Genomic DNA, 24012 nt, shown 5'->3' on the forward strand with positions numbered 1-24012 from the left:
AAATGAAGAGATAATCCATGAAGGCAAAAAATGTTAGAAATCTGTCAGAACTTTGCAAAAAATATTAAGAGAAAAGAAAATCATTGAAGCAATTTTTTTGTCATCTTGGTTGCTTATGAGGAAAATCATAGAGGTATTTTGGCTTAACTGGTGGATGACAAATGGAAGCTATTGGAGGTGGATTTTGCTTACAGTTGAACTGGAATTATTAAGGTATCTTCCTGGTTGGGGCTGAAGATAGATTCAGGTACACTGATATCTTTCAGAAATGAAATAGTTGCCAGTATTGTGTGGTAACATTTAATAGATGATAGTACATAAAATAGAGGAAGATCAGTCAATATTTATTTTTTCATTAGTTACTATAGTTATTTTTATATTTACTAGAATATTATTCATTCATGCATTTATAATCAAGTTTTGTTATATCTGTGGACTGATAACTTCTGCATGGCAAAAGATTCTTGTATTCTTGCAATAAAGAGACCAATTATTTCCAATTTCATTGTGGGTTTTGCTTTTTTTTTCCCCAAATAGCAAAGTTCAAGTGTGTTAATTAAGAAAAAGCTTCACCTATACTTAAGTGGACACTGGTTGAAATAACTTAATATAAAAGTGTTACTTGTAATAGTATAAAGATTTTCCAGTTGCAATTAGAGAAGCACTGAGTATAAGCAATGTTGAACCAAACTGAACTTGACTAAGTGTTCTCAAAAGATTTGAGAACTTGCAGAGAGTCTGCAGTGGTGGTTACCCTGATGAGATGCTGCACATCTTGTGTCACCTGTGACAGGCAAATCAGTGTGACCTTTCCTATGGGGGGGGGAAATAGGATACAAGTAGTTTTAAGTGAATCAAGCAACTGCTTACATGTGAAATACTAATCTATTTGTCTTCTAAAAATGCTATGTAAAAAGCACTTATTATTATTTAAGGAGTTCCAGGCACAATTGCAGTATATAAATTTTACAAGTATAAAAAAAACCTCTTTGTGTTTTGCTGTGGTGAAAACTAATTTCCAGATTTTTCCATGGCAGTAAATTCTGACCTTTCCAGTTGAGAAATCTCTGTTGTATTGTTGCATATTAAACATTCAGATCTATTTAAAAAGCTGATTACAACATTGGTATGAAATCTTAGGAGACCAAGTCAATCTCTCACAGGTAAATAACAAGAAATTAAGATGTGTATCTGAATAGATATTAATCTATTCAAAGTGTATGAATAAAACTTGTAATTATAATGCATATTGCTCATAGTTGTTTGGTTGCTGCACAAAAAATACTTTTCCAAATGCCAGGATTTTAGTAATTTCTAACAATCAGGGAGCATGTATTAACTTCTTTGGCATTTGTTTAGTGAACATTGCTGGAGCAAACTTAGCGTTAATTTATGTAGGCAGCTAAAGTCAAGGTAATTAAATCTGTGTAAGAACTTCCCCACCCTGGACTCTGGTAACTCACATTCTCCATTTTGTGTCTCTGTAATTGCTGGTTATTATTTGAAGTTCCATGTGAATAGTTTAAAAATTCTTGGTCAAGATTAAAAAAAAAAATGAAAGCAATTTTTTTAGTAACCTTAATGCATAGAAGTTACACAGAACATTTAATAACTTTGACTATAAACACTGGTCTGTAGAATGTTTTAAAACATCATCTCACATTTATCTTTCTGTACAACTTGAGTAAATCTAATGGTGTAGTAATGCAAAGTTACTGGAGGAGTGTTTGGGAGGAGAAAGAAAAGCCCCTGGGAGGTGTGGTGGTTTCTGCACACATTTTTAAAATGTGTTATTTTCAAAGTTTTCCATGGTATGCAATTGAAAGGATTTCCATCAATCTTCAAAACATTAATTTATCTTTTTTTTTTTTGTTGGCTTCCAGAAAGAAGGAAGTGTTTGTTATTCTAAAGTCATAGAGCAGTGATCTGATTCATCAAAACATTTTAAACATGTGCATAGCTTTGTAATTATTTACTTCTCAGGCATAAAGAATATCTAAGCTTAAGGGCTTTTGCTGAGTCAAGTCCTTAATATACCAGTTGTTTTTTTCATATATGGCCTTCTCCTGATCACCACTCAGAAGCCCTTGATAATCCTTTCTATAGTGGTATTGTACTGGGCCTAACAGGGACTGGATTTTCCTCACACCAGGCCTGTATGATGTATTTCAGATTTGTCACTGAATCAGTGTTGGTACACCAGCCTTTTAGCTGTTGCTCAGCAGTGATTGCACAGGCTCAAGGCTTTTTCTGTTCTCCTCTCTGCCCACCAGCAAGCAGGCTTGTTGGGGGGGATGGATTGGGCGGGGACACACCTGGAACAGCTGACCCAACCTGGGCAAAGAGGTATTCCTTACCATAGAGTTTCATGCTCACTAATTAAACCTGGGGGGTAAATGTTCAGAAATATCTGTTGCTTGCAGACTGGCAAGTGGGAGGCGGTAAGTGATTGCCTTGGTGTCTCTTGTTCTTTGATTTTGATTTTTTTCCTTCTCTCTTTCCTGTGGTTATTAAGCTGTCTTTATCTTGACCCATTAATTTTTCTTGGTTTTATTCTTTTCATTTTTTTCCCCATCCCACTGAGGATGGGAATGAATAAGTGGTTGGTGTGTGCTTGGCTGCTGGTTGGGGTCAGCCTAGCAGAGATGGCCACAAAAATACCTGCTACTTCAGTTTCTAGCATTACCCTTCCTCAAAAACGTGTCAGACAGGTTGAAGCTAAGTCAGTGAAGCTCAAACTGGAAATACAATGTGATTTTTTTTTTTTTAACAGTTGCAGTAATGAGTCATTGCACATGGTGGAACAAGTGATTTCAACTTAGACCTTGAAATTGAAAGGAGATTACTTCAGCTAATCAGAGAAAGATCAGCTCCAGCCTATTGAGTTAGCTTTTAGGTAAGGCAGTGATGTGCAGTCAATGCTGTTTTATGCCTGTAATTGAAGTCCAGGTTGTAATAGTCTTTCCTGGTTTTTATCTATGAGTATTTCTTTTGATGTAAATCCTACAGGCCTTTCAGAAAACCAGCAGTTTTCATTTTCTTTGGCTGAACTGTGAAGTGCATGCCTTGAGGGCAGAATTTCAGTGGTTGATAGAGTGGATGGAAACTGAGGAAGGCTTCTGAATTACGCTTCAGGGAAACCTAACAGTGTTTCTGCAATAACATGAACTACCCTTATTTGATAAATCCTTGCTGAGTTAAGATAATGATATGGTAGGCATAATTCCACAAGAGTGAGATTGTCATGCAGAGATACAGAATTGAAGAAAGAAGTAAAAGCTATCATTGGAAATCTTTGTGATTCTAAAACTAAACGATGGGAGAAAACATGATAACTGTTGCCATGATTGGCATCTCTGAGAGCATGTCTTTAACCTTTTCTTCTTCTACAGAGAATTATTTAATGTTTCAGAGTAACCTAGTAGCAGTGACTTCTCTCTCAAAGGCATTCTTGGAATGCTTAAATGGGAGAAAGGAAGTATTTCAATAAAGCCACAGATTGAAGGTGTTTGAAGCTATTTTGTGAATTCAGAAGTGGTAAAATAGATTAGGGACAATGATATTTGAAATACTAAGAATAGGTGAGGAAAAAACCTCAAAGGATAAATAAGTGAAAAGATGCAGCAAGAGGTTCAGGTAGATATTGCGTGTTATAATGTGTGTGCTGGAGTTTGATCAAGTGTCATGAACTTACTCAGTGAGACTTTGAAATTGTCCACCAGACCCCATGCACTCCTCAGTAAGATCAATGATGCATATTTTATCAAGTATTACATGCCTGAGTTGGAATTATTTCAGATAGAGCTAGTTCATCTGACTCAGGGAACTGATAATATGATCCGCAAAGGATTTATAGTGGAACAAGTCTGCTGTTTCCATTCTGCTCTCCAGAGTCCCCCTTAAAAACATGGTTGGTAACAAAGCCCCCCAAATTGGTCTTTTCTTATTGAATTGGTACAGATATTTAGTAGATGAACACTTAAGAAAGACAGCTATTCAATGATGTTTGCTTCCAGACTTCCTCCTGTTATTCTCACTCTATGAAATGTTACTTGTGCCACTAGTCCCATATCTTAGATTTCCCCAACAATGCACCTTAGGGGAATTTTCTTTGCACCCAAGCATCAGAGCCACCATATCAGCTTTGTACTTTCATTTTACTTCTATGTCCAAAGTAATTTCTCTGTGGGTTGTGTTCCCATGCTGTGTACTACAGTCTTGTGATATTAAATTTAACTGCACAGCTGTCTGAAATGTTATCAGTCAGGTTTTGAAGAAGGAACGTGTTAATTGAAAATTTTTTAGTCAATTCCAGATAAAAGTCTGAATATTTTCATGAGCAAGCTGAATAGGACTACTATTTGCTCTCAACTGTTATTCTACTATGATGAGTTTGACGTAAATAGTATGGTACAGACATATGAAATTTATTTATGATGAAAATTGTGTAGGATTAAATTATTTTATAGGGAGATGTGATGATCATGTCATGAACATAAAATATATTGAAGTCCATTTCGTTCATATTTTATAATGTGATTCTACTACTTTTATTTAAAAATTGCTCAAGAATATTTAAAGCCTGGCTGTTTTCCAGAGGAAGAATGCTGGTATTTTTCATTAATTTCCATAGAAAATAATCTTTTTCTGGTAGAAACAGTCATTTAAGCAGTCATTTCTGCTCTCATTTAAGAATTTCAGACTTCTAATTTAGTCAGTAAGAGTAATGTTAAAATATACTTTAAAACAATTATTTGTTTTTGTTTCCTTGCTTTGTTACTGCAGTAATCAGAATGGAATTCTAATAAAAAAGTGTCAGTCATTAAAAAGTTTCTTAAACCTACTGTCCTTCCACAAGTTTTCCCTCCATATTTTTTCTTCTTTGTTTACTTACAGCCTGTATGAAGGGGTTAGCAAGTCTAAATTTAGATGTTCAAGTGTCCAAGCTTCACTGTAGTCAATGCATATATCTCCAATAACTCAGTGGAGCCAGGAGAGCAGTTCTCCTTATCCTAAGTGGACATACTCTGGCTGGTCAGCTGGGAGACATCTAACTCTTCATGACTTCTTTATTGACAAAGTCACTACTGACATCACTGTGAAGACTTGCTGTATTTAATTGTATTTGAACTTCTAATTTAATCCATGAAAGCAAGAGTGTAACCCAGCCAGAATATGTGAATGCTGTGCCAGAGTCTATAAAGTCTGTACAGTTAAAATGTGATTGTTGTGTAGTTACCATTACCAGTCACAGGGCAAGATAGAATGTCTCTTAATTAACTTAATAACCTGATAGGTACATTTAGACAAGGCTAATTAGGACTTTCTTGTAATTGGGCTTATGATTAATAGACTGTGAAGACTGTTTCATTTGTATTAAATGCCTGGAAAGTTACAAGGAAATAAAAATTTGAGCCTTCATTGAATAAGTAATAGAGTACCTCAGGATAGGAAAATAGTGAAAGATATAAAGAATTCTTTATAAATTACTGCTTATAAATTCTGTATATTCTTTCTAAATAATTAATATATTAAACCGCTACTTCAGACTCTGTGTTTTTTTCAAGATCTCTTGCAGCCTCATCATGCACGTGCATGAATCTCTCTTGGAAATGTCCACAAATGAACTTAAACAAGTTGTTTTTTAAACAGTTTTAGTAGCATAGTTCAATAAACTAGTTAATGTAGGAGGATATGAAGATAGCTTTACAAACTATGAAGAAAGAAGGACTGATTTGCACAGTGCTAGGTAAAATCCATGAAGCAGTTCACTGAAAGAGCTTGTATCACTATCCTGTCCTTTCTTATTCTGCCTTTAGACGAGGCAGAGCCTAATTTGGGGCAGTATAATTGGGAAACAGCAGAAACTGATGTGTTAATCTGAGTGCTCTAGTCTGTAGTAACCATGGAGGTTTCCTTTGGCCCCTTTTCTGTGCTCCGGTGCGTCTCAAGGGTGCAGAGGGAATTCATAATTACTGACTTCTGAACAGCTTCTTCTTCACTTGTTAAACAGCTGGGAGGAAAAGACTGTGTGGAGTCCACTGATAGAAAAGAGAAAGGGATGTGGAGTGAAAGGAAGACATGGCAGTAGAAAGGAGATAGGAAGGGAGAGATTATGAGTAGCAAGCAGTTCATTTGGCAGCATGGAGACCCAATCTGCCATGGCTTTTTATTTGTTGGTATAAGGCACATTGTGCGTAGAACAACAGACTTGCCTTATTTGAATTGTAGAAAACTTAGAAATTTGAGCTAAAATGTGAAAAGTATTATTAATATTTTTAAGAGACTTATCTTTAGATGTCTTGTATTTTTGTTTTTATGAAGAGTTGAAACTTACCTGATGATTTGTTAATGAAAAAATGAATCTCAGTTTCAATGATCTTGTGCCATTTTCGTTCTGCTTTTAATGCAGAGGCATCTTCAGTGAGACTAGTTGGTCTTCTCCCTTTTCTTTTTCTTGTGAAACCTTGCCTACTTAGCACATTGTGAGTCAGATCAGACTGCTGTTAAGCAAAAAGGAATATTATTTTTGTACCTTGGATGCTTTAGTTTTTTCTTATTTAATAACATTTTTTTAGAGACATTTCAAACATGTGAAAGTATATTTAGAGTAGCATGTAGTGTGTTATTCCTACTGTCTATTAAGATGTCACCCGAGCAACAGATGAGGTCATTAAATAAGCTTTTCATCATTTAATTAGAAGTTTAAGTTAGCTTAGCTACAGAATGGTGCTTTAGTTGACATTCCTAATATGTAATATCTTTCCACTTCCACAGAAGTATGTGTTTTTACTTAAAAATTAGGTGAGCACTATGTACAGTTAATGTTGGTGAAGCTTTGTGCTTTTTTCTTGTTGGGTTGCTTGGGTTTGGCTTTATTCTTTTTTTTCTTGCCCCTCCAACCTCCCACCTCATGGCATAGCCAAGCAACTGAATGCAGGCAGTGAGCATATTTCCATGTAATTGCCAATTTGCTGGGGATGAAAAAAAACTCAAAGGAAATGTGAGCAGGTTGAGAGGTGAGCAGATGCAGTTGTGTCCCTTGATGAAACTGGTAGAAACTGTATGAAACTGGTAATTGTGTCCCTTGGAAGAAACTGGTAGAAGGGCAAAGGCAGTGAGGGTCATGGAGCTGTGATCCTATTTCTGGGATGTCTGGCAGTGTGTGAGGCAGAAGGATACGGAAGAGAGACAACACCTGCAGCATGTGAATGTGAATTTCCACAGAGTATATGTCTGAAGCTATTGTTCTTGGAGTGGAGGTGTTCTTTGCACTTTGTCCAGAGTTCAGGAACTTTCCAGGAACTCCATGTAAAGTGGTAAATTGGAGACCACTTCCAAACCTTTCTTGAAGCAGCTTAAGAAGTAGATTCCTAACAGTTTCTTTTCTCCCCTTTTGCAGTGGAATGCTTGTAGAGTTTTGTCATACTTAAATGGCAGATTTTATAACCTGAGTTGCCTTTGTGTTCATTTTAAGTTGCATTTACTTTTAATGACATTTCTGAGAGTGCTTGAGGCAAATCAGTTTGAGGCTTATTACACAAATAAGTAGGTTTTTTCTGAACTTCACACTCTTCAGTTTATGAGGATTTCAGCAATGTTATATATTTTTCTTTTTTTTTTTTTTCTTTTCACTTTAGGTGCACAGGATTGGTACAATACATTTGTTATTCCAGATGAAAGTAGTGTCTGTCTACAGTTCTTTGTAATTTTCTAACTGCTGTCTCAGAATAGGACTGATTATTCTCTTGGACAGCACAGATCTCTATATGACTTGGATCTTATTATCAATATAACAGTAGGTACAAAAAGTGGTCCTTTTTAATAGAATCTAGTTTCACATCACCGTGGTCTTTAGGTTTTTTGCTACATCTCAGTAGCAAAGGAATCCTGTATTCAGTTTTATTTTATTAGATGCATTTCTAAGGAATCCTGTATTCAGTTTTATTTTATTAGATGCATTTCTGTTACTTAAAGACCATTTCTTCCTGCTACAAGCAGATCAGTTATGGCAGCAATCTAGTAGCATTTGTTGTATATTGGTATGTAAGCATTCTAAAATTTCTCATTTTTCTGTATTACCTTTTTCAGTACTATGTTAATATTGCAATTAATCTAAGACAAAAATAATTTTCAAACCATGATTCTGAGAAATTATTTAAATTACAAGTCAGCTGTAACAGATTGGCACTTTTCCTTTGGTAATAGAATCCTCTCCAGTGGAATTACTACAGCTATTGTGGTCCATTACAAGCACTAGATTACATCTTCCCATTGTCACTAATTCTGCTTTTTGGCAGGAAAAAGAATAAAGGTTTGCTGTTAGTATTGCCAAGCAACTAAAATATGAATTACTGCAATTCCAGAATTTTTCTTGTATGATGTATATCGGAGGGTTTCTCCTACCTCAGTAAGAGGCAGTCCAGATGAAGTTATACTCCATAGCTCCAACAATTCTAAGATTAGTAAGTAGCTTAATTTCTTCCTGTTTAGTTCCAGTTCAAAAACAGAGACAGCCAGGGTTTTTCATTTCACTGAGGATAAGTATCAAAAATGGCATCACAGAAGATTGTGTCTTGACAAGAAATGTGGGCAGATGGGGCATATTTTCTCCTTTTTGTGGACAAATAGAACTTGCTATGCCTTAGTAATCCTGTGTGCAGTTATTCATGTTTGCTGCTATTTGGTGTACTTCCTCTGAAGTACCCGTTTCCCAACACACTTAATTGATGGTAATGCTAAGTAACTACTGACATTTGAAAAAAAATTTATTACATGAAAGTGTGTGGAAAAGATGAAGTAGTGCTAGAATTAAGAGCATGTAAATTGTGTTAAGGTTTATACTTGGGAAAAGGTGAAGAGAGAATACATGCTCTGAATAACTTAGTTGTTTTGGGTTGTTTATTTTTATTTTGTTCTCATTTTGCTGTACATTCCTGTAATTTTTTACTTCTGTGGAGCTTTTTCATTTTGCAGCAGCGGCCACAGATCTCCTGTAGAACTAAATGGGTTTCAGGGTCACCTCACCTGCCCTGAGTCATTCATTTCCTCTCAGAGTACATGCGTGCAGCACAGCCACAGCTTCTTTCTGGATTCTTAATGTGTTTTATGCCTAGGAAGCCAGAAAGAACCCCAGCAGCAATAATGGAGAGTGTTTCTTTTTCTGCAGCCCTGCACAGCCAAGGTGCAGAGCAGCAGTTGGATAGCACCAATGCATGGCATAGAAGATGCTTTCCTTGTTGATGTTGGCTTTATATCCATATCTGCAACAATGTAATAAAATATTTCTTTATTTCTATATTATAGTGTTTTTGAGGATTTGCTTTGAAAATCATCTACTTGTTTGATCAGACCTTGGAGTTCCCAGATATGAATGCATATTTGAACCAGACAGTTGTTCTGTATTTGGATGAGATGAAAATTCACAAACTTTCCTGAATCTCCAATTTCTAATGAGAAGCAGCTTAGATGTATTGGTCAGAGAAGAACTACTTGCAGCTCTGAAGAGGTGCTGGTTCTGAGTGGTTAAATGGACAGCATTGCTGTTTGGGATAAATTTGAACAGGACAAATTTGAACGCAGGCTTTTTTAACCTGTGTTCCAGTGGATAAGAGACTGCATAGGCTGAGAACACTTCCGATATGAGCACTTCATAGGACCAAAATAGCAGTAGTTTGAGGAGGTGGATGTTCCAGCTGTTGTCTTCTATTTGAAAACAAACCTTTCCTTTATAAATGCTCATTTTCTTTTGGCAAATGCAAGATTAGTTTGGGTGCAATATCTCACTAATTTTTTCTTTTGGCTTAATTTCCTAAAGGAGTTGATGACCAAGCTGATAACGGAGACACCTGACCAGCCAATCCCATTTCTAATTGATCATCTTCAGTCCAAGCAGGGAAACCGTGGTCAGCTTCAGAGAACATTGTCTGGCTCTGCTGCCCTCTGGGCAGAGAGTGAAACCTCAGGTATGTTCTGTGCACTGGAAAGGGCTCGTCTCCATTCTAACCTCCCCACATTTGTGTCCGTGATTTCCTGGATGCACATGTACCTACTGAACAGGTACTGCTTTATGGTTTTGAGCAGAATAAATCCTGTTTATCTAGCAGATACTGAATTTAATATACATTGCTGTCTGTCAGCACAGCCTAGGTATATGTCATGTGAACATGCATCAGAGTTACAGAATGGAAACATCCCAGTCTCAGTGAGAGAGGTTCCCTTGCTGTCCTCTTTCTTTGTTTTCTTTTTCCCTCCCATGGTGTATTTGTACTTGAGATTAAACACTATTGAGATATTATCTTTAATAATACATGTTTTTATATACCTATCATCCCCACCCTTAATGAGGAGCTGCTATGCTACTTTATAAACTCCAGTGTGAATAATTTATGATTGTAAAATCTTCAGAAGCATTAAAATAATATTCTGAAGTAGTATCCGTTCTGATTGTAAAGTAGAAGTCTTGGTTTTTGTATTCTGGTACAAGCTACTATTACAATATTAGTTTGTGTTTAAAAATTGGCTAATGATCTGTTTTAGACTATAGAGTTTAAATAGTTCCTGTTAGCCAAAGTGTTAATTTACTGACAAATCAACCATTTATATCAAATACACAGTTTTAACATAGGCAGTAAAACATGTACATAAAATTGACATTAAGTATTTTTCATAACAAAAAATAGACCTTTTTAATGAAAAATATACTAATTTCTAAGTTTTGGTATTTTAAAAGTGGAATAAATATAATAAATATAAAACCAGTCAGAAATAGGAGGAAAAAAGAGCTGTCTTTAATTTGGATTGATATACCTTGGGGAATTTTTAGTTAATTGTTTGTTAAGTCTTTGAAAAATTACCCTGCAAATGTTATGATTCTCTTAATTTGATTCTTTTAACAGAAAATAAAGGAACAAGAAGAGATTTTAGAAATTATGATAAGCCTTGGCAGGTAAATGCAAAAAAGCCTAAGAAGTCAAAGAGCGACCTTGCTGTGTCCAACATTTCTCCACCATCACCGGAGTCCAAGTCATGTAAGAAAGCTTCACTACATTAATAATTTGTGCATACTTTTCAACCTATATGATCTTTTTCATTTGAATAAGGTTTAAAATGGAAAGCAAACTGTAAGCAGGTGAAATGCCTATATATATATATATGTTAGAAGAGGAAGAGTTTGATTCTTGACTTAATCTCACTTGAATTATAAATATTTTATAATGCCCTATGTTTTCATCTGTAGATATAAAAGAACTCTGAATATATTGATTGAAAACCAGACTAACATCTGGGTGTCATGTGATATTTTATGTTTGGATACTGATTATGATTTGATGTTTTAGTTTACATTGCCATTTTGCATGTGTAAAATCTGTTCTGTTGATATTGGTCCTAATAGATTTTTTTTCTGTGTGTCAGGGAATTCAAAACTGTGAATTATGAACAGATACTGTTCAAGGTATGGGAGTAGTGTCAGCAGAACAGGTGTACTGTTCTGACAGTTGCTGAAGGAATCTAAATGTACACTGAAAGAAAAGGTAGAGTAAAAATAGAGCAGCTGAAGAGAATATTGTCAACTACCTGTAAAAAACTAGTGAAAATGAAGACAACAGGTCTTAATGAAATATGCTTCCTGTGTACTGGCTATTGAAGAAATCTAAATTTTAACTTGATTCTTAATGTTGCGGTTTCTTCACAAATAAATATATTTGCAATATGCATACCTATATAAATATAGTTACAAAACCAGGGAATTGTTTATATAAGATTTTTTCTCCAAAATAAATTGAAAAATTAGATTTTCTTCTGTTGACTCTTGTAGCTTTTTGATATTTTTATAATAGCCAAAGCTTTATAGTGCTGAGTGTGACTGGGTGTAGCAGATGAGAACATAGATATAGTATGGTGCAATAGAAAATTTGCTGTCTTTCCTCTGAAAAGCAATATGGGAAAGTCTAGACTTAGGAGTCAAGGAAAATTGCCCAGTGACCTCACTAAGTCAAAACACTACACAGCAATGAGTAAAGTAAATAATGATACATTTATACAATAGAAATACTGTGCTTTTGAGTGATTAATAATCTTGTATGATTATGAAACATTTTTTACTGAGAATAAATACCTGCAACAAGTTAAAAGAGCTGTTACAGGTGGCTGTGTCCCATTGTACAGGATTTTCTCAGGAAATTGAGCATTTGTCTGTTTTTCTTCTTCATGAAGCCCATTACCTGCTTCAAAACCACTCAGATCTGATCATCAATTCCATTGTGCCTCTCAATGGGCACATGGATTTTTAAGTCTGTTCAAAAGAAGCATGTGTATTTTAACTTATTTTCAAGAATAAATAAGAGACATTCCAATAAATACTTATAGTCAGTCTGTGTCTTATCTAACAGATTTGTTAGAAAACAACAATTTGTGGAGATCCACTGTTAGATACTGGCCAAAAAGTATTGTGAGCTGTTCCTGTCATCATACTATGTTCCTTCCTTCTGCCCTGTGCTTTCTTTTCAGACTCTGTGGTGTGCAGCAAGTAACTTTGATGCCATCTCCTAAAGATCTCGAGTTCTCTACCTTTATCCCAGATGGGGGGTGAGGGGGTAACATCATGTCACTCCCCTCAAACGTGCCTACTGCAAGCTTTGTGCTTGTTAGTCCTTAGGTTGTCCCATTAGAGGGACAAAGGGGAGGCTGGGCATTCTAAACTATCCGGTCTCATGTCATGCAAAGAAATATTTTGTACATCTGTGGACTGAAGGAAACTTACTAATACTCTTCAGTTGGTAAGACTTACTCTCAAGCTACCCAAGTCTAGAAACAGTGTGTGGGAGTGCAGCTTTGCCTACAATGGAAGAAGAATTAGGGTGTGCTTAATGCAACTGACATTCATAAATACTTGGCACTACATGGGATTGATTCTAAGCATGCTGAAAGAGGAGACTAATACCATTCCAAGGCCATTCTGTCATCTTTGAAAGGTCATAGTTATTGTGGATGTTCCTGATGATTAAGAAAATGCAAATATCTCATTGATTTTGTGGAAGGGCAAACCTCACCCTCTGCAAGGATTATTGAGCAAACTTTCCTGAAAGGTGTTCCTAGTCACAAGAAAGAAAATGTGATTTGGAACATCAAGCATGGATTTATGAGACCATATATGTCTGATCAGATCAACACAGTTGCCCTCTTTGGTGAAATAACTGGCCCTGTAACCAAAGAAAGAGTGATGAATATTTCATACCATGACTTTAGCAAAACCCTTGTCCGCTTCCAGTGTCCTTATAACTCAGTTGATAAGATATGGACTCAATACGTGGATAAGATGATGCATGGAAAGTTGACTCAGCTGGTGGATTCAAGGGATTGTGACTAGCCAAAAGGTATTGTGAGCTGTTCCTGTCATCATACTGTTTTCCTTCCTTCCTCCAAAGTCCAATTGGAAAGTCTATCTTTAATGGCATGCTCAAAGGACTGGTACTGTGATTGATGCCATTTAAAAGGATTTCCTAAAGCCTTGGATGATGGGATAGAATTTCTCTTAGGTTTATGGTTAGACCAAGTTGTGGGAAGTGGTTGGTATTCTGGATAGTACGAGTGCTATTCAGAGGGATAGGACCAAGGAATGGACTGAGTGGAACCTCTTGAAGTTTGACACAGGCAAATTCAAAGTCCTAGATCTTGGATAGCATATGTCTGAGCAATAGTGTAAACTGGTATGTGTGTGCCTACAAAGTTGCTTTGCAGAAAAAGATGTGGGATGCTGATGGACAAGGACTTGGAATACAAACCAGCTGTTGCTGTGTGCTCATGCAGTGCTGAAGGTGACCTGCATGCCAGGCTGCAGTAGCAAGAGTAGAGCCAGCAGTGTTTGTTTTTGAGGTGGCATCGGGAGTCTGTTGTGAGAAACAGTGATGTACTGGAGCAAGTCCTGTGGAGGTTCAACAAGATGATGACAGGGTTGGAGCATGTGATGGACCTGAAAGGGACTGGTTTGGTCGTACTGAAGAAATGAAAGCTCAGGGGAGATTTCATTGTTACCATCAGCTAGTATGCTGGAGGGTGGATGAGAAGACATACTCAGATTTGTCTTCTCAAGAGTGTTTAGTGAAAGGACAAGAGGAAACAAAAATTATAATGCATGGATAGTCAGATACAGGAATAGGTTGTCTAGAGAGGCTTTGTAATCACTATCATGGAGTATATTTAAAACTGAACTGAATATTCTGAGAAACCTGCCCTCAATGGAGCAGTCTAGGGCACCAGGCTGGGCTAGAAGACTTCCAGAGCTACTTTCCAGCCTAATTATCCTCTGCTTCCATGCTTTGCTGTTTATGCATTTCAGTTTTTTTCCATAACATTGATTTTTTTAAACCTTAATTAATCCTATTTTTCCATTACTTACGTCTGCAACTTTTTGAAAATAGTTTGTATATTTGAACTACTTTTTCTTTTAGTTGCTATTGCAGAGATTGGTTTCAGACATGTGCCTTTTTGCCATACCTTGCAGCTCTTATTTTCTGCCAAATGGATCAATATTCTTACATTAATGTATATATATTTATATATATATGAATATATGAATATATGAATATATGAATATATGATATATTTATATATAAATATATGAATATATATATAAAATATATGAATATATATAATATATATATAATATATGAATATATATATAATATATTTATATATATAAATATATTAATATTTAGATTATTATTCTAAATATGCTTTTGACCTTTCTTTCTGGTTTATGCCAAAATCAGCAGGTACCATGTACCCCTTCAACTACACAGATCAGCAAACAAGTGTGTTTAGAAGGAATTCTGTCCTAATGTGCGCACCATATTCCATTTGTTTAGTGTCTTCAGCTTCTACCTCTTGTACTTTTTTTCACAAAGCGTCTCCAAAGAGGTAGTAAGGACTCATCTGAGAAACAGAAAGTTTTGGACCTGTGGAGAACTAAAGATTTACTCTCATATTTGTTTTTTAAAAAAAAGAACAAATCCCCACACCCAAGAATCTAAAAAGCACACCCCCAAAGTGCCAAAACAAACCCAAAATTTAATAGAGTCCAACTCTATTATGTTCTGTTTCAGGGTTTTTGTCTTGTGACTGTCTGGTTGAAATGATCACAAACTTGTACATTTATTCAGAGCTGTCCTTTCATAGGAATGTTTGGGAACATGAGGATATTCGATTTATATGATAGGGAAATATTTTTTTTCCTTCAGCAGAGTGATGTCGATTGCAGTGTGCATATTATTGCTGTACAAATGTCTCTTCCCTATGCTTTCAACTTTTTTACTGGAAAGATACCTCCACTCCCTCCTGCCTGTTATGATCTCAGGTGCACCTGGAACACACAAGCAGTTGTTAATATCTAAGCCATCTGACCACTTGTTTGGTGTGTGCAAAACCAGAGTTAACCAGAAGCTGCTGCTGTTGTCTGGCAAGGAGGAAACTTGGAGCTAGGGGTGTTTGTGTGTATAAATGAAATGTTTAAATGATCACGTTCTGTATCTGAAGAAAAACACATTTGGAAGTTTCAAACTAGTTTGTAAAACAGACTTTTTGTTTCCTAGCAAGCTACTTTTAGGCAATGTAGGTTGATCTCTTCACTACCTCCATATTATATCAGATTACAGATCATCCTTTCATGCTGCTTCAGTTCAGCATTCTCACCACATCCCATATGCAAGTACAGTGTTGCATGCTTCTAGTTGCTCTCAGTCAGTCTAAACTGTAACCATCATCCTTTTAGCCTTTTAATATCCAGATACTATGTAAACCAGTTTGGATTTATTATCAAAGAACTCCAACCTGAATGCAAGATTTAAATACATGAGTAATTTTTACATTATATTATATATATATTATTATATGATATACAGTAATTTTATATTATATGTACATATTTTTGTACTTTGAGATGTAACATGGCCATACAATGCATTAATGAAATGTTGGATTTAATGAGAAATTGGTCTGATTCTGTCTGCAGACCATGCATTGAAAAGACTTGTATGGGTAGATAAAACCAGTATTGACCTTTTACCATCATCCAGTAGAAAATAAAGGTGTGCTGATTTGTGGTAGAATTCATAACACAATTGTAAAGGAATATAATGTGCATTTACTGTCAGGACACACCACCAGAAAATCAGAAATACTGGTAAGTGTGTCTGTCCATTCTCCTAAGATGAGATGGTGAAATTTCAGCTCCCTAAAGGGAAACGTTACATCTTACAAATCCTACAATGTAGATGTAATAAATCTTCTGAATTATAGGGATATTATTTTAAGAGGAAGTGTTATATAATATATAAATCTCTCAAATAACAAAGATGAGGTTGAAGTGTGTAATGTGGTAAGAGAATTGAAATTACTGATTGATTTTGTGGAATGAGTGAGTGTAGTAAAGAAGGAGGAAGGTCAGAGTGTAATGAAAGGGTTTTGCTAAGTGTGTAGTGACACATGCGTGTAAACGATTAGTGACGGACTTTGTGCGTACAGAGGAGGATCACGTATTTGAGAGGAGTCCTAAGAGGGGTCATATGGTGTTTGTACAGTTCTGTATGCTTCCAACAAAGGCATTCATTTAAAAATTACCAGTGCTTGTTGATCCTACAGCTGAGAAGAGAAGGGTTTATGTTTTGAAAAAATCTGTAAGCAAGAAGGAAATGAACTTGAAAGAACAAACATGTGCCACTTTATTCTACTAAAAAGATGTTGTTTTAATATCCATTCATTATTTGAGAGACTAGGTAAGTAGGAAGAACTATGTCTTCTCTGGAAGTAATAAAAATTTCAGTCAGTTCTAATTCTGTTTAACTTCTTGGTTTTGATTCCTCAGAATGAGCCAAATCATTGTTGAAACAAATTGTATTGAAGCATAGGAATAATTCATGACAGTGTATATATTTTGGTACCTTTTCACTGAAGTACAAAATGGCTCAGTAAAACACAGCTGATTGTCCACCAGCATGCAAAGCAAATTTCCACCATGGTTTTGACTGATTTCTCATTATTCATCTAGTGAGTTGCAGACTAAGCTTCCTGTGTTTGTGAGACGTTTCTCTGAAATGAGCAACCAGGTCACTGTCCGTACTTTTCAAGAGCCAGAGTCTTGAGACTTTCTTTTTCCTCATGTCAGTCAGTCCATATACTAGGCAGCTGCTGATCCTGGAAACTCCACAGCTGTCAAGTAGCTTACGTCCCATGATAAATTATCATGCTTATCTAGTTTATGTCCCATGATAAATTTTGCTTCACAAGCATATGGTTTCTCAAAAGTCCTTTTTTATTTTGAAAAAATGTGTTTTGTTTCAAACTGACGTGTGGAAGTTTTCTGCAACCTGGAAACTCCAAGGTTTGGTAATTTTTTTATGTGGTTTTACTGTATTAAATTGTTGCCTGTTGGTATTCTGGTGGTACTGAGACAATTTTTTGGTGTGACAAGTTCAGCATAAACATAGAAAGTCTGTCATACTGCTAATGAGTGATTGCTGTAGAATATAGAGTTGGCACACAGAAGGATGATGGTAAGATGACTGCAAAAGGACTCAGAGAGAGCTCATTATAGAATTTCTTTTCTAGTTTATTAAAAAATTTATATTTACAGTTAGTAATAATTTTGAAAAAAATACTAGGTGGAACATTTTGTTTTCTGTAAACAAGCAGAAAAGAATGAGAACTGCTGAAGTTGTGCTGTTTAAATTGTACATGCTAAAGTCTTTGAATGGAGTTAACTTTTTTTACACAAGAATTTATGTAACTTTTAATTGATCTAGAAGTTCTTTAACCAGGGAATTATGAAGTAGTGTTTGAAATTTGTAAGTATCAACAAAAAATTACAAGCTGCTCATCTGAGTTGAGGCTATTCATACTCTAATACCTTAAAGTCTGTATGTATTTACTGGGAACTACTATAGCTCATTATTTCCATTGTCCTTAGAAGGAAATACAATACTTGCCTTTTTTGGACACAGAGCAGAGCAAGACTCTGACACTTCAACTTGCTCCTCTCTTCTCTTGTCCTTATTGAGAGTTCTTATGTCCTTTTCCTTCTATTCTTATCCCTGTAGGTCTTTTTAAATGTCTCTTTTGTTTTCTGTCTTTGAGAATGTCTGTAATTGCAGTCTAATACATTAACTTCCCTATCAGCCAGGTTTCTGAGTGGGTATTACAGATCAGGATGTACTCTGGGTTGTCAGACTCTCCATAGATGTCTGTTTTGAGGATGAGTTGGTTTATGCCTACAGGAGGTAAAATAATTTTATTTGTGAAGGAAGGACTTCAGCATAACTTTGTCCCATTTCTTTAGGTGACTATTGACTTAACTCCGCAAGGGGAAGTTGAAGTTGATCCAAAGTGGAGCAGATTATGTATTCACACAGAGGAAAGTCAGCATTAAGGCAAATTTCAATACCAAGTTATTTAACACATTTTGTAATAGCTAGCAGACTTGATGTCTGAGCATGATTTCCCCATACCATCATAAAAGCAGTCTGAAGTTCCAAATTATCACGAAACCACCTTTTTAACACAATCTATAGGAGTCTGTAAGTTGCCTTAGCATGTAGTGAAAATGATGTTTATAACCATAGATTAGTTGACAGCTGTCAAATTAGTAAACAAAGATTTTGAAGCTGGCCAAGATATTTTAGGCTTTTCTTTGAAGTTATTTTTAAGTCAATGGTCAGCAACTAGTGAATGATGGTTGGTAAAATTGCAACTGGTCCTTTCTGGTGGAAAGGTGGACTAGACACCATCATCTTCACACCAGCATGGTAATGCTGTGTGGAGACAACCCAAGTGTTGCATTTCTTGGCAAAAGCAGCAGCTCACTTAATTCTGAACACTGGCAAAAAGAACATGTTAAACTGCAGTTCCAGAAATGGCATTGTTTTTGTTTTCATTTCTACAAAATGTTCAAAATGTTCACTTTGTTCAAAGAAGCTCTGTTCATTGTGTGTCCTACATATCTCAGATACTCCTCTTTGTTGTAGGTAAACTTAGCTCAGCAGTTGAGATACTGTTATTTTAAAATTAAAGGCTTTGGGAATAGATAATGAGCAGCAGAGTGTAAGCTCAGGTCTGTGCTTCCCAAAGGTTGAGTTTGTTTAAGTAGTGCAATGAAGATTAGAGGCTGTACAACATGCATGATAAGGACTTTCTTTGTTTCACTGTTTTTTATGAACTTTATGATTTTTGAAAAAGAAAAAAGTTATTTTAAAAGGTGTATCTAAAATATTTTTTCTTCTTGATAAAATAACTAGCAAAGTCAGAAGTTACTCATTTTTCTTTCAACATTTTTTCTTACTGATCCCTAGGCCACACAATTCTTTTTTGTTGTAAATTAGATACCATCATGTACAATATTTTAAATACATTTTTATACATTAGTTTTATTATTTTCAATTATGAATGTTAATTATCCTGTTTACCAATTAATTTGTTGCAAGAATAATTCAGGTATGCATTTGTTCACAGATGTTTTTACTTCACATGGACCAAAGAAAATATTCCAACAATTAAAATAAAGGGATAGTTAACTAATTTCCACCCAAGACATTTGGGCTTGTAAACTCACTGTGCAGATTTTTTTCTACTGTAGGAGTCTGAACTACCAAATCTAAACTTCATCTATATATCTGTGTATATTTAGTGCCAAGGTCAATAGAGCATCCTAAATGGGATTGGAAGACAAAACCGGAGAACCATGATTTTGATGAACTAAATCATATTCTTCAAGAGAGCAAAAAGCTTGGAAAAGCCCTTGAGAATCTGTCTCGCAGTAAGTTGATTGATTTTAGTTTTTTAATGTAACCATGCAGCCTGAATTGTAATTTGGAAGTATGTATCAGGAAGGTGGTCTTCTCTCAATGTAGACCAAGGTCGTTGACATCAGCACTTAAATTCCTGTTAAGGTTTACAGATTGTCTGAGATAATTCAGGAACTCTCCTGGAAACTGAAAATACTACCCCTGCACCACCTTTTTCCTTTTTTTACTTTAGTTTGCTACTAGTTTAGTGAGCTGAATTAGCTCATAAGGAGATCAATGCAAGTGGCTGGTTTAATGAAAATGGTGGGAACATGCAGCAGGAAGATTGCTCCTTTGTGTGGTAGTTAAATGGATTAACCTTTGCAAAACCTTAGCCTGGTTGATGGAGTTCAGACCTGTTACTGAAAAACATGTAGCTATTTTGTATCCTTGATTTCATTGACCTTCTGGTTTTCAAAAGATATTACAATATTTTAAAGTATCTCAAATAAGTACTCAGAAACATTAAATACAGTTATTTCATAATAAACCCCATGTATTATCCCTTAAACACTCATGTGTAATGAACAGCTCTGAATCTCACTGGATATGATCAGGAATAGTTGCTCTTTTTTTTCTTTTTTTTTTTTCTTTTTTTGCTTTCTTTCCTGTAGAAGAGAATTCTGAAATACATTTGTGGGAGCAAAAACTGCTAACAATTTTTAAAGTATGAAATGATGACAAGTACTCTTTGCCATGCTACATGAAAACTAAGTGTGACATGATCTGGGAGATATTTGTGTGAGAAACATTTATTTCTTCTCTCAGGAAATTTTATCCCTGGAAGTTCTTGATTCACTGGAGAATTTACAGATAGTGAGGTCAGTGTGAGCTGAATGAGGCACAGAAGATTTGTTTTGCAATTAATTTTGAGATTCAGCATTTTTTCAAATCGTGCCAAATACCCAAAACTAGTTTTCCCAAATCACACTCTCCCAAATGTTTTAGGTTGATCACAACAGTTATATTCTGAACAATTTTCAAACTTTTATTTTAGTTACAGAGCTTTTTTTGAAATACTTTTCTAGTAAATTGGTCTATCTGCCTGTGAGGAGCTCTAAACCAGCTCTGGTCAGCATCTCTGATTTGCAGCCTCGCTGTTGCCTGACTATGATGGATGTGGGTGTCATTTTCAAGCTTTTCTCCTTCAGAGACTTGTAGCCAAGCTATGCACAGATACAGAAACAAAATTTTGAATTTCAGAAAGGGTTATCTATTCACTCTCTGGAGATCCAGACCAATCAGATGTGAGAGTTCAATAATTAATGCCTAAATCCACTCTTCAATCTTACATCTTTGTCTTTCCTTCAGAATGTTGTGAAGTTTCCACTTTTACCTAGAACTATGCCTATACTTCCTTATATCTGAAATAGATTTTGCAGTATTCTATACCTCTCCTTGCCCCCCAGTTTTCTAATGGAGTGTAAAACTCTGCAGCTCTGCTGGGTCCTACGCTTGGACTGGCTGAATGTACCTGGTCACCATTGTAGGAGTTTGTTTTTCACAGTTATTTCACAAATGAAACATTCACTGTTTCTTGCTAGTACTTGATGCTTTCTGGTGGTTTGTCAAGATGATATGGGAGTTGAATCCCATCCCCCAGAGTGCTTTAAATCACTCACAGCCTGTAAATAAGTTCACTGTCATGAATGTGCTCTCTATTTCTTCATCCAGATCATTAATGGAAATATTGTCAGACCTCTTCACGATCCCATTTCAGATCTGACAACCAGCCCTTGAAAGCTACTCAGTAAGTGTTTTTTTTTCCCACCAGATGTTTTTCTACCTTGCAGTGTTTTCATGTAGATTGTAATTCTCTTTTTTTTACTGAAGTATCTTCTAGGATAGTAAAGAGTCTTATAGCTGGAGTATTTTGCATCTGCTTCTTTTTCTTATCCACTAGGCAGGTTTCCCAGTTGAGAATGCAATTAGACTAATTTAATGTGATTCATTCTTGATAAATTCATGTCAGCTCATTCTTATCGCCTTTCTATTCCATTAGATGTTGATACATTATTTATTTAATAGCTTTGTCTATGATTCTTGCTGTTGTCTGATTTAGGCTTCGTAGTTAGTAGTTGCCCACATCTTCCCTTTTTCTTTTTCAAAGACATGTATTTGTCCTTCTCTGGCCTCTGTTCCTGAAAGGCAGTTGCTAATGGATTTGAAGTTTCTTCAGTTAGTTAGTTAGTTAAATGCTCTAGAATGAATTTCACAAGAGTCTGCTGATTTGAATATATATAATTCACCAGCATATCTTTCAGCTTCCCTTGTCTGGCTTGCAGTTTTTTCCTCCTAAAATCACTACTGTTAAGCATCCGGCTGCAGGTGTTTGTTTTGTTTTTTTTTTTTTTTTTTTTTTGCAAAGACTGGAGCAGAGAAAGTATTGAACACTGGGAATTCTTTCTATCATCTCGTATTTGCTTCTTTCTCTTTAATATGATAGTTCTTTATTTTAATTTGTTCTCCTTTTCTAGTGTATTTATAGTATCTTTTTTTAAGACTTTTTATGTTCTTTTATAGTTATTAGTTCCTCTGCACTTTAACCTTTTTCCTTGTTGGTATAATTTAAACACTTGCATCAGATTAATTCTAAGATGTATCTCCTAGTTTCCAGGGTTTGTTCTTCTGATTTTCACTTCATTTCCAGAAATAAAAAAAATCTTTGCTATTATTTCTTACCTGTCAGCCTGGTATTGAAAAATCAAAATGAAAAATGTGAAAATTTTATAAATAGAGAAAAGGTGGAATTTTGAAAATCAATTTTACTGTTCTCTCAGATATAGCGTTTAGATTGCACATAGGAGATCTTAGGGAGCTTCAATGGATAGAAGGTGTAGGACTTTAAAAGTATAAGGTGCATGGAACTCATTTTGTGCTGTATCCAAACAAACATCCCATGGGGTGAATTTTAAAAAAGCCATCACAAGATCCCACATCTGCCTCTCTTGAAGCTTGTTTCGGACAGCCTAGTTAGTGCTTTTTTTTTTTTTTTTTTAGTTCCTAAAAGCATGCCATGCATTTAGTGCTGCATTTGATACTGATCTTATTTTGAAGTGGTGTGGGACGGACACTGGGCTCAACAGCTGAGTACACAAATGATCAAAATATACTATTAATGGCTTTTTACAGCACCTTCTCTTTTTTCCTTCAGTATTTCAACAGTGAAGAGTGACACATGAAATGAAGTGTTTGAAGTTAAATGAATTTTCCATCAAGTCCTGGAATTTATTTACATTTTAAAGATAAGCTCTGGATCTTTTAGTGAGTTTCCATGACTTTGTTGCCTTTTAGGTAGCTGACATAGCCTGTGAATTAAATTCCAGTTTCTATTGCTTCATTTGCTATGCAGTCTAGATACGTGCTTTGAGACAAACCTGTGCACTTCATGCAAAATTAGAACTGCCTGTAAGATTTGGAAGGTGAGACTTGAGCACAGAGATGTCTGGTCTCTTCTATATTCATCCCTAGGGATTAAAACTAGGGATGGTTGAACTTGCTTTTATTTGGACCCTTTCTCCCAGTCCCTGTCAAGAGTAAGTAATTCTGTGCTTTAGTAGGTCTGAGAAACCAGCAAGTGACTCCACACTCTGAGTTGAAAGTATTTTAGGAGTTTTGAGAGTCTGGAGAAGATTATTTTTGTAATTATGGTCCAAGTGTGGTGGAGCTTGCTGATTTAAGTATACAATTTTTCAGAGGTTTACCTACATGGGAGAGCTGGATTTTGTTTGCTTCTTCAATCAGCTGTGTGTCATTGAACTGGATTTGGAACTATCAAGTTATCTATTTAGGGAAGATTTTAGTTTATAAAGCAATTTACAGGAATATACTGCGTTTCCCTTGTGCATGTTTAATTTTCTTTTATTGCAAGGTCTCCTACCTTTATTGTTGTCATCCTTCTTCCTGTGCTGATCATGAAGAAGAAAAATTCCATCCTGTTTCAAATATATGCCCTTGTATTTCACCTTCTGGCCTGTTTGCCTTTAAACAGAATTAAAATCTGTAAAGCCTAAGGATCTTGCTAATGAATGCCTTTGATCTTGCCTTTGTCGTTCCCCTATTTTCTGAGCATGGAAAAATAGATAACAAGATATGGAAACCAGTGAATTATGAGAGTTTTGAGTAGGGGAAAACTGAGGACTAAATCACTGAGATCATGCTGCAGTTAGGTGGGAAGTCT

At 35.6% G+C, this 24012-nt stretch overlaps 1 protein-coding gene across 10 annotated transcripts in view; it reads left to right on the plus strand.

Moving 5' to 3' along the window:
* C1H8orf34 (chromosome 1 C8orf34 homolog) overlaps positions 1-24012 on the plus strand; it is a 156672-nt gene that overhangs the window by 14407 nt on the left and 118253 nt on the right. For 8 of the 10 annotated variants that reach the window (XM_074552051.1, XM_074552025.1, XM_074552033.1 and 5 more), the window contains exons 2-4: positions 9818-9965; positions 10899-11030; positions 19676-19804. In XM_074552051.1, the coding sequence (XP_074408152.1) occupies positions 9824-9965; positions 10899-11030; positions 19676-19804 (403 nt within the window). In that variant the 5' untranslated portion in view covers positions 9818-9823. Of the gene's footprint in view, positions 1-2773; positions 2897-9817; positions 9966-10898; positions 11031-19675; positions 19805-24012 lie in introns of all 10 variants that reach the window. The other 2 variants (XM_074552058.1, XM_074552072.1) reach the window with 2 other exon arrangements.

This window comes from Zonotrichia albicollis, chromosome 1 (assembly GCF_047830755.1).
Source record: "Zonotrichia albicollis isolate bZonAlb1 chromosome 1, bZonAlb1.hap1, whole genome shotgun sequence".
Lineage (NCBI taxonomy): Eukaryota > Metazoa > Chordata > Aves > Passeriformes > Passerellidae > Zonotrichia > Zonotrichia albicollis.